We start from the raw sequence: 18,010 nt of genomic DNA, 5'->3' as shown, positions 1-18,010 counted from the left end.
TGCACACTAAACCAGCCCTGCTAGAAATATTAAATTCCTTTAAGTGAAGAGAGAGCCCAAAGGTAACATAGACCAGAAAAGAAGAGAGACAATCTACAGGAACATAGACTTTATAGGTAATACGATGGCACTAAATTCTTATCTTTCAACAATGTCTCTGAATGTAAATGAATTAAATTCCCCAATCAAAAAACATAGGGTATCAGAATGGATTTAAAAAAAAAAAAAAAAGACCATTGATATGCTTTTTACAGGAGAGTCACAATAGACACAAAGACACCTCCAGATTGAAAGTGAGGAACTGGAGAACCATTTATCATGCTAGTGGACATCAAAATAAAGCTGGAGTAGTAATCCTTTTATCAGACAAACTGGATTTTTTTTTTAAAGATTTTATTTATTTATCTGACAGATCACAAGTAGGCAGAGAGGCAGGCAGAGAGAGAGAGAGGAGGAAGCAGGCTCTCCGCCAAGCAGAGAGCCCAATGTGGGGCTCAATCCCAGGACCCTGGGATCATGACCCCAGCCGAAGGCAGAGGCTTTAACCCACTGAGCCACCCAGGTGCCCCAACAAACTGGATTTTAAACCAAAGACTGTAAAAAGAGATGAAGAAGGGCACTATATCATAATAAAAGGATCTATCCAACAAAAAGATCTAACAATTTTATTTATGCCCTTAACTTGGGAGCAGACAAGTATATAAACCAACTAATAACAAACATAAGGGAACTCATTGAAAATAATACAATAATAGTAGGGGATTTTAACATCCCACTCACAGCAATGGACAGATCATCTAAGCAGAAGATCAACAAGGAAAGAAGAGTTTAAATGACACTGTGGACCAGGTGGACTTCACAGATATATTCATAACATTTCATCCTAAAGCAACAGAATACACATTCTTCTTGAATGCACATGGAACATCCTCCACAATAGATCATGTATGGATCACAAATCAGGTCTCAACTGGTGCAAAAAGATTGAAATTACACCTTGCTTGTTTTCAGACTACAGCACTTTAAAATGTGAAGTCAATGACAGGAAAAATTTTGTAAAGACCACAAATACATGGAAGTTAAAGACCATCCTACTAAAGAATGAATAGGTCAACCAGGAAATTAAAAAACAACTAAAAAAAATACTTGGAAACAAATGAAAATGAAAACACGACAGTTCAAAACCTTTGGGATACAGGAAAGGAGGTCCTAAGAGGGAAGTATATTGCAATACAGACTTTTCTCAAGAAACAAGAAGAGTCTCAAAAATACAATCTAACATTACACTTAAAGGAGGTGGAAGAGAACAGCAAAAGAGCCTAAATCCAAACTGAATAAAGCCTAAATATCCTTAAATAAAGCATAAATATCAACTCCAACGATACAGAAATTTTTTAAAAAAGGCAGTAGAACAGATCAATGAAACTTGGAGCTGGTTCTTTGAAAAATTTAATAAGATTGACAAACCCCTAGCCAGACTTATCAAAAAGAAAAAAGAAAGGACCCAAATAAATAAAATCATGAATGAAAGAGGAGAGATCACAACCAACACTGAAAAATAAAAACAATTATAAGAACATATTATGTGCAATTATATACCAATAATTTAGGCAATCTGGAAGAAATGGGTGCATTTCTAGAAACGTATTAACTATCAGAACTGAAACAGAAGAAATAGAAAACCTGAACAGACCCATAACCAGCAAAGAAATTGAATCAGTAATCAAAAATCCCACAAAAAAACAGAGTCTAGGGCTGGATGGTTTCCCAGCAGAATTCTACCAAACATTTAAGGAAAAATCAATATCTATTGTTCTGAAATTGTTTCAAAAAATAGAAATAGAAGAAAAACTTCCAAACTCATTCTATGAGGCAAACATTACCTTGATCCCAAAACCAAAGACCCCAACAAAAAGGAGAATTACGAATCAATATTCCTGATGAATATGGATGCAAAAATTCTCACCAAAATACTAGCTCATAGGATCTGATCATTAAAGGATCTAATCACTGAAAGGATTATTCACCACGACCAAGTGGGATTTCTGGTCTGCAAGGGTGTTTAACATCCACAAATTAATCAGTGTGACACACATCATTAATAAAGGAAAGGACAGGAGCCAATGAGTCTTTCAATAGATGCATAAAAAAATTGACAAAATGCAGCATCCTTTCTTGATAAAAACTCTCTGAAGTGTAGGGATAGAAGGAACATATTTCAATATCATAAAAGCCATGTGTGAAAAATCCACAGTAAATATCATTCTCAATGGAAAAAAACTGAGAGCTTTTCCCCTAAGGTCAGAAACACAACAGGGATGTCTACTCTCACCATGCTGTTCAACATAGTACTATAAGTCCTAGCCTCAACAATCAGACAACAAAAAAGAAATAAAAGGCATCGAAATTGGCAAAAAAGAAGTCAAACTTACACTCTTAAACGACAACATGATACTCTATGTAGAAAATCCAAAGGACTCCAGCAAAAAATTGCTAGAACTGATACAGGAATTCAGCAAAGTTGCAGAATATAAAACCAATGCACAGAGTCAGTTGCATTTCTACACACTAACAATGAGGCAGGGGAAAGAAATCAAGGAATCGATCCCATTTACAATTGCAGGGAAAACCATAAAATATGAGTATTTATATGAATAAACCTAACCAAAATGGTAAAGAATCTGTATTCTGAAAACCATAGAACACTTATTAAAGAAATTGAGGAAGACACAAAGAAATGGGAAAACATTCCATGCTCGTAGATTGGAAGAACAAATAGTGGTAAAATATAATTGCTAACCAAAGCAATTTACACATTCACTGAAATCCCTATCAAAATACCATCAGCATTTTTCACAGAGCTGGAACAAATAATCCTTAAATTGATATGAAACCAAGAAAAAACCCCAAATAACAAAAGGAACTGAAAAAGAAGACCAAAGCTAGTGGCATCACAATTCCAGACTTCAAGGTCTATTACAAAGATGTAATCATCAAGACAGTATGGTACTGGCACAAACACTGGCACATAGATCAATGGAACATAATAGAGAGCCCCGAAATGGACCCTCAACTCTATGGTCAACTAATCTTCAACAAAGCAGGAAAGAATGTCCAATGAATGGTGTTGGGAAAATTGGACAGCTACATGCAGAAGAATGAAACTGGACCACTTTCTTACACCACACACAAAAATAGACCCAGATGAATGAAGGACCTAAATGTAAGACAATAATCCATCAAAATCTTAGAGGAGAAAACAGGCAGCAACCTCTTTGACACTGGCTGCAGCAACTTCCCGCTAGATGCATCTCCAAAACAAAAGCAAAAATCAGTTATTGGGACTTCATCAAGACAAAAGCTTTTGCACAGCAAAGGAAGTAGTCAACAAAATGAAAAGACAGCTGACAGAATGATAGAAGATATTTGCATATGACATATCAGATAAGGGGCTAGTTTCCAAAATCTATAAAGAACTTATCAGACTCTACCCCCAAAACACAAAAAATCCAGTCGGGAAATGGGCAGAAGACATGAACAGACCTTTCTCCGAACAAGTCATACAAATGGCCAACAGACACATGAAAAAATGCTCCACACCACTCAACATCAGGGAAATACAAATCAAAACCACAACGAGATACCACCTCACACCGATCAGAATGGTGAAAATTAACAAGTCAGGAAATGACAGATGTTGGTGAGGATGTGGAGAAGGGGGAACCCTCTTCCACTGTTGGTGGGAATGCAAACTGGTGCAGCCTCTCTAGAAAACAGTATGGAGGTTCCTGAAAAGGTTGAAAATAGATCTACCCTATGACCCAGCAATTGCCCTACTATGTATTTATCCAAAGGATACAAACATAGTGATTTGAAGGGGCATATGCACCCCAATGTTTATAGCAGCAATGTCCAGAATAGCCAAAGTATGGAAAGAGCCCAGATGTCCATTGACGAATGGATAGAGAAGAGGTGTTTATGTATGATTATGTATGTGTGTGTGTGTATATATATATATATGAATACTACTGAGCCATCAAAAAGAATGAACTTTTGCCATTTGCATCAATGTGGAAAGAACTAGAGGGTATTATGCTAATGGAAATAAGTCAGTCGGAGAAAGACAAATACCATATGATTTCATTCATATGTGGAATTTAAGAAACATAACAGATTAACATAGGGGAAGGGAAGGAAAAATAAGATGAAAATAGAGAAGGAGGCAAACCATAAGAGATGTGGAACTCAAGGAAACAGAGGTTTGCTGGAAGGGAGGTGGGAGGAGGAAAGGGATAATTGCATGATGGACTTTAAGAAGGCACTTGATGTAATGAGCACTGGGTGTTAGATGCAACTAAAGAATAACTAAATTCTACCCCGTGAAACTAATAATAGAGTCTATGTTCACTAAATTGAACTTAAAGAATCACAAAATAAATAAACAAACATGGTTTAAAGCAAAAAATAGTAATCATCATCACCATCATCATCACCATCATCATCATCATCATCATCATCAGAATCTCATAGACCTTAGATACCCAATAGAGGACAACAAGCAGCCATTCTCACCCTGAGTCCGATCTGGATTTAACTCTGAACTCTGAGTGAAAATCAAAACCTCTCTATCATTTCCAACATATCTATTCTTTCTGCTTCTAATGCAGAAAGATGTGGCTAACTCGAATTCTTTAAAATTATTTGTTTTGATTAAAAGCAACAATGAATGAATAACTATGGGATTCTGGACTAAACACATTATATTTGGCAATTTAAGTCATACTTTCCTATTGGCCAAGTTATCTTTTAGCAGGTATTTTCATAGATGGGCATTGACTCGTTCAGACTTAGAGGTACACAGGACATCAGGCCATCTATGCTGTCATGATGAGAGGTGGGGCTTTTACTGGTAACCACAGGGTAAGGGTTGGAGCCTCAGTGCTCGCAGGTTTACATGTGACTGTGTAATTGAGAGCAGTGGGAGGATTACTAGACATATTACTAATTCATGGGAGATCGTGTTAACAGAGGTTAATATCTCACTTCTGCTTAAAATCTCTCAGAATGTCTTCAATGAAGATGGAATACAGTAAGAAGAAGAAAAAACAACCAAGAAGCTATTTTTTTTTTTTTCATATCTTTTACTGGCTCCTCATGGACTATGGGATGAATTACAAGTGCCTGAGCATGAATCTGACCGTCACCTATATATATATATACATACACTTAGAGCCTCATCTCTTGCTGCGTCCTGCCCTTAACCCTCAGCTACTGCAATGTTCATCATGTTCTTTCTTATTTCCTTCTCTTTGTGTGCAGTGTCCCCTCCATGCCTGATATTTATTCTGTCCTCTTTCAGCCTTGAGGCCCTTTTCCCCCACTTCACCCAACCCCAGACTGGCTCAGGGACATCTCTGCTGTGTCTCCATAAACTCTGAACATTGCACCTCCTTCCATGATTTTCTGTTCTTATGCATCTGTTCCCCTCACTAGACTCCATTCTCAACACTAGACACCAGTGTAAGTTTGTTGGATAAAATGGATAAAATGAATGTTTCAGGGCATTCTAGAGGTTAGAAAATAATTTTAAGTAACCCGAAAACTGTACCAATCTAATGTAGTATCTACTCACTACTGGAAATGCCCATTAGCAAACAGGAAAGTAGAATAATTTTGCAAATACGTATAGGTAAATGTGAACAGATTCTTCAAATTCTGCTATTACTTTTAATAAGTTGTTGGAATTGTTGGTTCTTTTGGTAAATTTCTTGAGAGATACACCAACTGGAGCTATTTGGTGTTTAATATTTTCTTTGTACTCTAATGCCACATCAGTGAAGAAACTGCGTACTCCTTTGGCAAACTGATTCTGAGTGTCTTATTCCTTTATGTTCATGAGATGCACATAAGTGCACTTAATAGGGGAGCCTGAGTGGCTCAGTAACGTAAGTGGCCAACTCTTGCTTTTGGCTCAGGTCGTGATCTCAGTCAGGGTTGTGAGATCAAGCCCCACATGCAGCTCCATGCTCAGAGGGTCTGCTTCCCTCCCTCTCCCTCTGCCCTACCCCTCACTCACACTCTCTCTCAAATAAATAAATAAGTCTTTAAAAGAAGTACACTTGATAGATGTTTCTTGCAGTACTTGATAAGAAGGTATTTTACAAGTCTGAGTTTCCAGGGTTAATCCTACTTATGGGATTAGAGCTTTATCCTCTTCTAGCTAATATAATAACGATTAAGTTAGAACTATAAGTAAAACTTATAGGCGTGCCTGGTTGGCTCAGTTAGGTAAGTGTCTGACTCTTGATTTCAGCACAGGTCATGATTTCAGGGTTTTGAGATCAAAGCCCACTGAGAGTGGAGCCTGCTTAAGAGTCTCTCTCTCCCTCTCCCTTTGCCCTCTGCCTCTGCCCTCTTCTGTCTCTCTCTCTCCCTCTCCAATAAATAAATAAATAAATTATATATATAAATACATTTGTATTTTTATATATATAATTCAAGAATAATTACATATAGAATATGAGACCTTAAGGTTCTATAGACCACTTACCTTTTCACTTTACAGATAAGGAACTGATGCCCCCAGGGGTAAATTATCATTCCCTGAAAGCATCAGGATAAGAATCTTACTTCAAGGGGAATGTATATTTTAAAGCAAGAGGAAGTACATTAACACTTTACCAGTTTCAAGGAAGAAACGCACCCATGCAGTCTTATTCCTGAAGTTAGAACAGTACGCAGAGGCTCTTGGTTGTGCCTAGTGATTATGTTGCCCCCCCGACCCCCAACCCCCCCAACCGCCCCCACCCCCCACCCCCCGCCCAATGCCTTCCTCTTCCCATCTCTAGGCAATGAGACTCTGATTGGGTCAGTGATTTGGTTACCAACAACTAAGGAGCATTCCTGCTGGGAAACCTGTGGCACAGACGTTAATATTGGATCCTATTAGTTTTAGTCAAAGTAAGACAGTTGTTTCGGGTCAATACGTAAGGCTTTGTAAACTGTATAGCAGGCTTAAGCAGGAAGAATTCCCTAAACTTCTGCGGAAGGAAATCAGGATTTCAGGTAGGTGTGGGATCTTTGTACTTCCTGGACCTCACCAGTATGAGGCTGTAAAAGACACTCATATGTCTAAGTATGGAATGGGAGAGGGGAACTAAGTCACAGCTAAGCTCAAATTGAGTTAGTTTGCAAATGGAAAGAGTGGTAAATGATCTGCCCTTAAGAAACTATCCATAAATACTATGGCCTTTGGGCAAATCAGCAAACACTATCAACCTCTGTTTGCTTATCTTCAAGTAAAGATGATGATAATACATACTTGCCTGGGGTCCCTGGGTGGCTCAGTTAGTTAAGCATCTGCCTTGGGCTCAGGTCATGATCCCAGGGTCCTCGATTAGGATTCAGGCTCCATGCTCAGCGGGGAGCCTGCTTCTCCCACTGCCTGCAGCTCCCTCTGCTTATGTGCTCTGTCTCTCTCTCAAATAAACAAATTAAAAAAATTTTTTTTAAATACATACTTACCATGTGCCTGGGTGGCTCAGTTGGTTAAGCAACTGCCTTCACAGCTTAGGGCATGATCCTGGAGTCCTGGGTTGAGTCCCACATCCGGCTTCCAGCTGCACAGGGAGTCTGCTTCTCCCTCTGACCTCCTCCCCTCTCATGCTCTCTCACTGTCTCTCTCTCTCAAATAAATAAAATCTTTAAAAAAAAAATGCATACTTACCTTGCCTAGTGGCTGTGCATACTAATGATGACATGTGTTAAATGACCATCACTGTATTGGGGCTGAAAGTAAGGTAACTACTATGATTATTACTACTGCAAGACTAAAATTATGCTGTAATCATTTGTACTACCCTAGTACATAAAACTACTTTTAGGGCTACTGTTGTTATGTGCCAGTAGTTTGTAACTGAGCAGTCTTCTCTGCTCAGACAACAAGAGAGAGGGCTTTACAAATGATTTGCAAAAAGGTATAGAAATTCTTTCTTGGTGTGCAGTGGTTAAGATCATGGGCTTTATGGGGCTACTATGTACTTCTTAGCTGTGAGATCTTAGACAAATTATTTAACCTTGTGTGCCTTGGTGATCTCATCTGTAAAATGGGGTAATAATACCTCCTCTCACAATAAGCTCTTGTGAAGATTAAATGAGATAGATTTACTCTAAGTACTGCTTAGAATACTGTCCAGCATGCAATGAACACTTAATACACGTTCTCTATTAGGCTATTAATGTCTTAAATGTGTGTGGGATCCTCATAACTACCTCTTGAGATAACAGACCTCATTATCTTTATTTCAGGCCTTCAAACACTGAGGCTACAATTTATCATGAGTGGCAGTGGTAGGGGTGCTGAGAGAGCTTCTCTCCCTTCATTCCTCCTTTTCTTACCTCCTTTCCTTTGACACGTAGTTATCTATCCGACTGGAAGGGTACACAATAATTCCTGTCTACGTGATTAGAATTTTGGACATCTGATCCCTTTTTCATTTTCTTTTCCCCTACAGCCTCACCTCCATGCCCATGGAGAGTATGTCTTTTGCTACTAGTCTCTAACTATGAGCTGTCATTACCAAAGCCCCAAGTTTTCATTTGAATCTTTATACTTGAGAAATCAATGGGGGTCAAGGAAACAAGAACCAGTGTTTACATAAGTGTTTATTGGACTTTTCTTTATCATCTTTCAGGTCTTGTAGAAATTTGCCTGATGCATCCCCTCGATGTGGTGAAAACCAGGTAAGTTTCTGCATGAACAAGTTTTATTGACTTTGGCTGATATCCAAATTTAGATCTGTCAGAACACTAAATGCTAGAACTTGTCCTAGGCCGGTAGCTTCTCCCAATAATGGCATTTATATTCACTTCTTAAAGACAACGCTATCTGACAGATAAAATGTGAAAAGGGAAAAGCATTTTTGGATAGAGGTCATCTGAAGGTATACGATATTTTACTGCCTTCACACGACAACCACAAGGTATGATTTGTGGCTAAGTTGGTAAACGAAGTAAATTTATCAAAATGACACAAAAACTAAACTTTAGTGAATTACGACAGCAGACTTTCATTTGGCATTGCATGTAACAGATTGTTATTTAGTATTCAGCATTTTGGTGTGAGATTCCAAAATTTCAAGTAAACTCTTCAAATGGTGCTTAAAGAATTTATTCCTACAACCGTTTGGCAGTGCAAAATGTCGTGTTTCTAGGAAAATGCATTTGCTCTTGCAGAAAGACACAAATCAGGGCAATGTTTTAAATCTATTTACCAAGTGAAAAAAAAATCATATGGGTTTTAATATGACCTCGAGCATTTTTTAAAAAGCTAAATCTGTGGCTGAATTACTGAACTCTCTATTTTCTAAAATTAGAAGCTGTTAGAGTTGAGTCAAAGTTTCCATTTGTTTGCATTGTATAAAACCCAGGAGCAGCATACCTAGGTTGGCGCTCCATAGCACATAGTGCCTTGCAACAATGGCGGTGGGACAACCAAAGTTAGAAAATGCTAAGTGTCAGGCTTATCATTGAATGGACATGTTGCTTAATTTGCCTAAAGAGGCAGCAGAATCTTAAGCTGGGTGCTGAAAGCAAGGGAAAGTGGCTGTATCGTGCAAATAATAAGAGCTAGAAGAGATGAGAAGTTGGCCCCTGTCTTAGTCAGCTCAGGCAACTGTAACAAAATACTGTAGACTGGGTGGCTTAAGCAACAGTCATTAATTATAGTTCTGGAGGCTGGGAAGTCAAGGATCAAAGTGCTGATCAGTTTGGTTCTTGGTGAGGGCCTGCTACCTGACTTATAAACAGCCACCTTCTTGTTGTATCTTCACAGGAGGGAGAGAGGCAGCTCTGCTGCATCTCCCTCTACTTATAAGAGTACTAATCCCATCATTGGGGCTCCACCTCATCTAACCTCATGACCTCATCTAAACTTAATTACCTCCCCCAAGGTCCCACCCCCAAATACCATCACACTGGGATGAGGGCTCCAATATATGAATTTGGGAAGACACAAACGTTTAGTCCAAAACAGCCTCAATATATGAATTTGGGAAGACACAAACGTTTAGTCCAAAACATCCAAAATTGCATGTACTCCCTGGATGATCTTTGTATAGGGTTCAAAAACAAAAAGCAAAACTCACTGGCATTTCCTTCTTAGATTCCATGCTAACTTTGAAAAGCCAGAATAGTATTGCTAGCCTCGTTGAGGAATAAATTGTCTTTCTTAAGGGTCATTTTCTAAATTCTAAAGTGTTCAAGTGAGCGTACAGGAAAAGTAAGAATGATTTAAATAAGATAAGATATTGAAATTACAGTTACTCATTCATTCGGTCAATCATTTATTCATTCGCTTGTTAAGTATTTAGTGTCTTTGGGTTCCAAGCAAGCTCTGTCCTCAAAGGACAGATGAGTTGGTACAAATTTTTAATGAGTTAATATAAATTTCAAAAACTGTATTATTTCATGGTGCTGGATTTGAATAGAATATTTCTTAGAATGGATGTGCCAAGTTACTGGGGCTTTATATCTTCTTAGTTACATGGATATTTTCAAGAAAATGGCATTCATCGATTGGAATTAGTCATATGCTCTTGTCTAACTTCAGTGGGAGTGGTGGGTGGAATATAATTCTTCCAAATGCCCTAAAAAAGAAGGGAATTGGATATGGGATTATGTTTGACCTGCATAACAATAAAAAGCATATTGAATAAGACTTATAATCATAGAGTAAACTGAAAGTCCAAAATAATGTGCAATTGACTTTGCAACAGAAGTAGAATGTGCGAAGATTATGAGTATTTATCACTGGGTAGGACACACAGGTGATAGGGAATGGACAGGACAGACTAGATGCTGAAATCTCTTCATTATCATGTTGGACAGGAGATAACTGTATTTCTAAATAAGATAAACCTGTAAACTATAAAAGATAATATAAGAAACCTTGTAACAGTCATTTTAGCAGGTCACTTTCCTTAATGACATCAAGGACCCTGGATTCTAAACTCTTGCTGGCATTGTCAAAATTGGGGGGGCGCCATACACCAGCCCAAACCTCACGTCCTTCACGGTTTCTTTGTGGGCTATTTTTGCCTCTCCCTGGATATTATTACTTGAAAGGTAGTACAGTGAATGAATCTGAGTATGGAAATGGGTCATTTTCAACAATATCTCATGTGCTGAAATATATAGCAAAAGAAGTGTTTACTTCTTAGAGTTTAGTCATTTTGGGAGGGGTTCTATTTGTGCCTGATTCTTTTCTTTGTTGAATGAAAGAGAACAGATTCTAAAAATGCATTTCCAAAGTCATACTTTACAGGGATTTCTTTCTTTCTTTTTTAACTTTGTAAATCTTTCTCTCTTTTTAAACTTTGTAATGATCAGTTCTGTTACCCCAGGCTGAGGGCAGAGGGAGGTGGTAGTGACCTGAGCCCAAGGGTCAAGGTTACCCCATGGAAGCTAGAACCCTGGTAGATCTGTCTAGTGGTAGCAGGAGCCCCGGCCATTGCCTGTTTACTGCCTGAGGCACACAGGGAGGGAGAAAAATCCTCCACTTTATCCTTTCTCCCCAGTCTTCAGTCTCCCACCAATGCTTCTATTTGCTGAGCTATGGAAGCCAAGAAACCCAGCCTAGCAGAGGGCAGACTTTCTGCATCATAAAGCAGAGCAGAACAAGGAGGGAACTAGAAATGTCTGAAGACAAACAGAACCAGGACTGAAAAGCTGTCATTTAGTGAGATTTGGAGTATGCTGACATAACCATGCATTTTCTTTATTTTTCTTATTGAGATATAATTTACATTTCATTATGTTGGTGGTAGGTGTACAACATAGTAATTCAGTATTTTTTTAAGATTTTTTAAAAATTTATTTGTCAGAGAGAGAGAGCACAGGCAAGCAGAGTGTCAGGCAGAGGCAGAGAGAGAAGCAGGCTCCTCGCTGAGCAAGGTATCTAACGCAGGACTCAATCCCAGGACCCTGGGATCATGACCTGAGCCAAAGACAGCCGCTTAACCAACTGAGCCACCCAGGCATCCCAATAGTTCAATATTTTTATATGTTGCAAAATGATTTCCACAATAAGTCTAGTTAACATCTAACACCATACATAGTTACACATTTTTTTTCTTGTGATAAGGTCTTTCAAGATTTATTCTCTTAGCAACATTCAGATATGCAATATAGTATTATTAACTATATCGTCATGCTCTGCATTACATCCCCAGGACTTATTTATTTTATAACTCGAAGTTTGTACCTTTTGACCCCCTTCGTGCATTTCACTCACCCCCTACCCCCAGGCTCTGGCAACCACCAGTCTGTTCTTTTTATCTATAAATTTCTTTTTTTTTTCTTTCTTTTTCTTTTTTTTTTCCCAGATTTCCCACGTAAGTGAGATCATATGGTAGTTGTTTTTCTGTCTGACTGATTTCACTTAGCTTAATGCCCTCAAGGGCCCATCCATGTTGTTGCAAATGGTAGTATTTCCTTCTTTTTATGACTGCATAATATCCATTGTATATAGTGTATATTGCATATATGTATATATTTATATACAAAATATATACACATATATGTATGTACACACACATACACGTACCACATTTTCTTTACCCATTCATTCACTGGTGGACGCTTATGTTTCAAGCATGCATTTTCAATTTAGCAAGGTTAATATGCACTTACTCTGCATTTTAGAAGATGATTAGAAGTTATAATTGGTTAATTTTTTATGAAAAGATTTTAGGCACTGTGGCACTTGCCTTTCTCTAAGAAATAGTGTATTCTGCCTCACATAAGTGTAGCTCCAGGGATAGACCTAATGTAAGCATAGGCTAGCCACATGCCAACCACCTTGCAAATGTCCCCACCTTATCATAGCAGAGGAGATTTGGCTAAGCTGCTGTATATGTGGCAGTCATGTAGAATCAGGTTCTCCTTTGAGATTCTTCCTAGAAACATGTGTCTACACTCTCTTGTAGTTCTTTTATAGTTTATAGACAAAGGACGCTCTGGTTAAGAACACGTAACTACAGATCACAAACGGCTCTATGCACTTGTATAACCAGGAAGACCGAAGGTAGTTTCTGGTTTTGGACTCCAAGGATTCAAATAAAATAATCAGTCATATTTCATATCTCTCTCATATTCTCTCTCTCTCTTCCTCTCTCCCTTCAGCTTTCCTTTTCCTATAAAGTCTTCATTTGAGGGTCGGGTGCTTCTCTTACTTGGCACCAGGGGGCCCCAGCAGCTTCCAGCTTACATGGCCTTTGGCATTTGTGTTCGCTCTCTGAGACAGGATAGCCTGGAGTTATCCTCCAGGTTAAGAACTCTGGCTGCAGGGTGAGGCAGCCTGGATTCAAATCCTGCTTCTTCAGTTGCTATCGGCGTAACATCAGGTAAATTACTAAACTTCCCTGTGCCTAAGTTTCCCAAGCTTTAAATGGGAACAATAATGGCGTCTACATCACCATGAGAAATAAATGAGAGTATATACGTCTATGGTGTTTATATATACATATGCTTACATGGTGTTTTATACTATGTCAGCAAAGGAAAGGGGACTGCAGAGACAAATGGAGTTTGTAAGGCAGTCAGGGAAACACGCAAGGGAGACTAAGAAGTGTGGGAGAGGGGAAATGTTTAATACGGAATCAGGCGGTTTCAAGTTTCCAAGGCGGAAGACTTGTGTTATATGAGCACTACATTTAAATCTTTTCTCGGAATGGTGTTTGCAAGTAGATAGTCCTTATGGGTCTGAGGGCAGGAGAGCATCAGTTTCATCTATGTGTTTCTGTTGACATCATTCCACATATAATTTTAGGGCTACACACCACAACTAGCCTGGTGCCCAGCCTCCAGGTGGTGCCCAGCAAATGCCGATGCATTAAATTAACGCAGATTAATGTAGATTTCATTAAAGAGGTGGGAAGTGAGAGTCTTTTGAAATGAAAGAGGAAAAATTACTTGATAGGATTGTAGGCAGAAACATCTCAAGCTTGTAGTGGAGTTCCAGAGCCTGGATTAGGGCAGAGTGAGGGGAAGAGGGTTTCCAGCAGGGGTGCCAAAAGGCAAGCAGGACGGATTGAACCAGCACAGGGACTGAAGGTGCCCAGAGAGCAGGTGTGACAAGCTTTGAGACGGAAAGCAAACCGCTGGACTTCATCTAGGACAGTGCCAGCTAAACAAAATTAAATGAACAACACATAGGTAATTTTAAGTTTTCTAATAGCCACATTTTACAAAGTGGAAAGAAACAGTAAATTCATTTTAAACAATATATTCAGTTCAACCTCATATGTCCAAAACACTGCCATCGCTGCATGTTAATCAATATAAAAATTATTAGTGAGAGGTTTACATTCTTTTTGGAAATACTCAGTCCTTGAAATCTGGTGCCTGTTTTACACTTGGAGCACACAGCAACACCAATGAGTCCATTACATCTCGAAAGCTCCGTAGCTGTGTGTTCCCCGTGGTTCTTGGATGGGAAAGGAATGCTTTAAGGGGAAAGAGAGGTGGCCCTGTGAATCCTTAGTAAGAAAAGTCTCGCTTAGAATGGGATGACGGTTGCAAATGAGCAGTCCTAGGTGGAAGGGAATTTTACTGCGTATGCATTTGTACCTATGTGGGGGAAGTGGCAATTAGAAGCCCCGAAGATTTATCCCCATCACAGTCCGAGGGGGTTTTAGCTTATATCCCTTTCACACTTTCATTCCCGGGAAGGGAACTGGTTCGTTGTGCTTCCGGAAGAGAGAATTACTGAGGTGCTCATTCTGTTTCACTCCCAGTCATTTTTAATCATTTTTGTTTTGTTTCATTTTCGAACAAGGTATAAATCAGGTGCAAACTAAATAAATTACCGATCCTGTAAGGACTGCTCTTTCAAAAGCGTGTCCTGTCAAAGAGCTGCGAGGCACATTTTCTGGGGGGTGCGGGGGAAGGCAAGAAGGGGAGGGGCATCTTCGCATCTCCTTACAGAGACACAGTTAGAAGTTGCTGGTGAGTGGACAGGCCGGTACATACCTCGCCTTTCATCCTCCCTCCCATCAGGACTTGACTTGCACTAAAAAGTCTTATCATACTTCTCTCCAAACATATTAATCACTGTGTGAATTCTAAAGACTCACATGGGTTGAAAACTTGGCATCCACACGCTGTAATATGTGCTTATGGGCTTTTACTCAAGTTTTTGAGATTGATTTACACTCTCTGTTGGTGGCTCCCACCTCTCAGACCTGCTGAATGCCAAACTCCTGGGGGTGGGGGAGGGGGACGCTACAGACGTTTATGTTTAACACCCTCCTGGGTGAATCTTAAGCAAGGAACCCAGACTGCTCGCCAGGTCAGCCTTTGGGAAACATTGCTAAATACCCTCATAAGCTGTTCTGTGAAAAGTCTTCATGGAAAGATTTCCTTCTCTCTCTGTCTGTCTCTCTCAATCTGTATGTGTGTTAAACACTTAATTTACCTGTGGTTCTCCTTGGTTTCCTTTATGTAAATTGCTTTGTTAGTAATGAGTGGAATTGGAAGGACTGAGCTTCCCTCGCGGAGCTCACTCTGCGGTCTGTGAGAGTGCTAAGGGAGGGTATCGTCTACAGCCAGGAAAAGCATTTAATGTCTTACTGAGTGAGGTGACAGAGGCAAAAATCAATGCCAGAAGATGGGCGAGGAGTAAGCATTGGTTGTTAGGGAGGGAAGGTAAATGGCTGTGATGGGTGAAAATGATTTAGAGGCATTAGCCCACCACAAACTTCATTAAAAAGAGAAATCTGAGGACAGCTGTGGAGAGAAGCTGCTTTGTGGGGAGCCCAGTAGAGAGCGAAGGGCTAAGAGCTGAGGAGGAGGACCCACAGCTTCCCTTTATGGGGGGGAAGAAGGGGACCAGCTGTGAACTTGAAAATGAACACTTAATTTAGAGGTTGGGGAAGGAACATTGAGCAGCCACTGGGGCCAACAGAACAGCAGGGTGGAAACAAGGAACGAAGAATGTTTTTTCCCCAATAGATCCTTTTAAACAAAGAAGAGAGGAATCCTTTCAAAAATGGGAAGAGAGCAGTGGGAAAAGTTACGATGGAGTATAGAGGGGAAGCGGGGGAGTCTATAAGATTAAAAAAAATTAACAGAGCAGTCGAGTGGGCTTATTTCCATATGTTAATGATTTGTCCGTGGTATGAAACATTAAGATCACATTCAGGGTTAGACCATGGTTATGCCTGATTTCTCATCATCCGTAGAAATTCAGGGCTAGACCACTGTCATGGCTTATTTCTAACCATGGAGAGAATGTGTCTGAGGTAAAGTAAGCAAGGAATAGAACCACATTTTTACAAACTATATTTTTATTGGGACTTTGTCATTATAGCTAAATCAATCAATGGCAACATATAATGGTAAGAAATGGTCACAATATCCCTGAATACATGTGAGTATAAGTAACTCCAACTTTGCTTTTGAAGTTGCATGACCATACTAGGGTTTCTTTGGGATTTGTTTTATTGAACTGAAATGTCTTTTTTTGTAGTTACGGAAAGCAAGGAAGTATACTAGGCAGTGAGCACACTGCAACTCTGCATTGGTTGTCATTCTTCTCCGTGCAGTCATCATTAAAGCTTTTATTTATTAAAATAATCAAATCAAAAATGGTGCACAAGATAGACAATATATTTGGGAAGGATAGAAGTGAAAATTAACTGTGCTCTGCTTATTACATCATAGAACTGCTGTAAATACATAAGTGGATAAATATGTGCTTTAAAATGCCATTTGCAGGATGTCGGTTAGTGTACCTGTTAAGCGTCCAACTCTTGGTTTCAGCTCAGGTCCTGATCTCAGGGTCATGGGGTCAAGCCCTGCATCAGGCTCCATGATAAGCACAGAGTCTGCTTGAGATTCTCTCTCCTTATCCCTGTGCCCCTCCGACTTGTGCTCTCTGTCTCTCAAATTAATAAGTCTTTAAAAGTAAAATGCCATTTGCTCCCACCTAAGTGCTTTATTACAGATCAAATTCATCATTGCCATTGAGTGCCTGACAGACTTTGAAAGGCCACACATTTGCATAGTGATTTAATTAAAAGGTGAATATAACCTAAGCGCGACCTTAAAACTAGAGAAAATAATCCTATTTTGTGCATGTCTATATTCTAGATTGGTGTTGACTTTCTGGAGAAAGGCAGAGAGTTTAGGGATAATAGGCCATGATACCATGAAGAGATACTACAGCTGGGATTTTTTTTTTTTTTTTTTTTTTTTTTTTGAGAGAGCAAGCAGGGGAGAAGGACATGGGGAAGAGGTTCTGTTGGGGGCCTCCATCTCAGGACCCTAAGATCAGGACCAGAGCCAAAATCAAGAATCAGTTGTTTAAATGATTAAGCCACCCAGGTGCCCCTACTGGAGGGATTTTTACTGTAACAATGTTCTGCCTCTCTTTGGGATGACAAGTGTTGTATCAGAACACCCACAAGGGTTCAGAGTAGAAAGTCTTTCCCTCCCTCACATTTGGTGGTCCTTCCCAGTGGACATAAAGCCAGGCCCTAGGCTGTGTTGTAATCAACACAGCCTAGTTTCCTTACTCATAGTACTAGGTGCATCAGTCTTTACTGTTACTAGGTAGTTTTAATCATTTCTTTATTTCATTTATGTAACCTGCTTTGTTAATAATGAGTGGAAGTGGAAGGACAGAGGTTCCCTTGCAGAGCTCAGAGCAATGATGAGGAGATAGAATGAAAGGACACCTAGAGACCTGTCTCTCTGAGATATTGGGAGGAAAATTGGTCCCAGAGATCTTATGCAGAATAATCTTGCTACCGTACACTAAAATTATTTTTCAGATTTATTAATAAGGAGAAAATCCTTTCTTTAAAAAAAAAATCCAAGCCGCAGCAACTTCTTCCTAGGAACATCGCCAAAGGCAAGGGAAGCAAGGGCAAAAATGAACAATTGGGACTTCATCAAGATCAAAAGCTTTTGCACAGCAAAGGAAACAGTTAACAAAACCAAAAGACAA

At 39.4% G+C, this 18,010-nt stretch overlaps 1 protein-coding gene across 4 annotated transcripts in view; it reads left to right on the top strand.

Moving 5' to 3' along the window:
• SLC25A21 (solute carrier family 25 member 21) overlaps positions 1-18,010 on the top strand; it is a 500,678-nt gene that overhangs the window by 303,848 nt on the left and 178,820 nt on the right. For all 4 annotated transcript variants that reach the window (XM_047736329.1, XM_047736328.1, XM_047736327.1 and 1 more), the window contains one exon: positions 8,694-8,742. In XM_047736329.1, the coding sequence (XP_047592285.1) occupies positions 8,694-8,742 (49 nt within the window). The remainder of the gene's footprint in view (positions 1-8,693; positions 8,743-18,010) is intronic.

Source organism: Lutra lutra, chromosome 7 (assembly GCF_902655055.1).
Source record: "Lutra lutra chromosome 7, mLutLut1.2, whole genome shotgun sequence".
Classification (NCBI taxonomy): domain Eukaryota; kingdom Metazoa; phylum Chordata; class Mammalia; order Carnivora; family Mustelidae; genus Lutra; species Lutra lutra.
The sequence above is the reverse complement of the archived record's forward strand: the minus strand, read 5'-3'. Positions and strand labels throughout refer to the sequence as shown.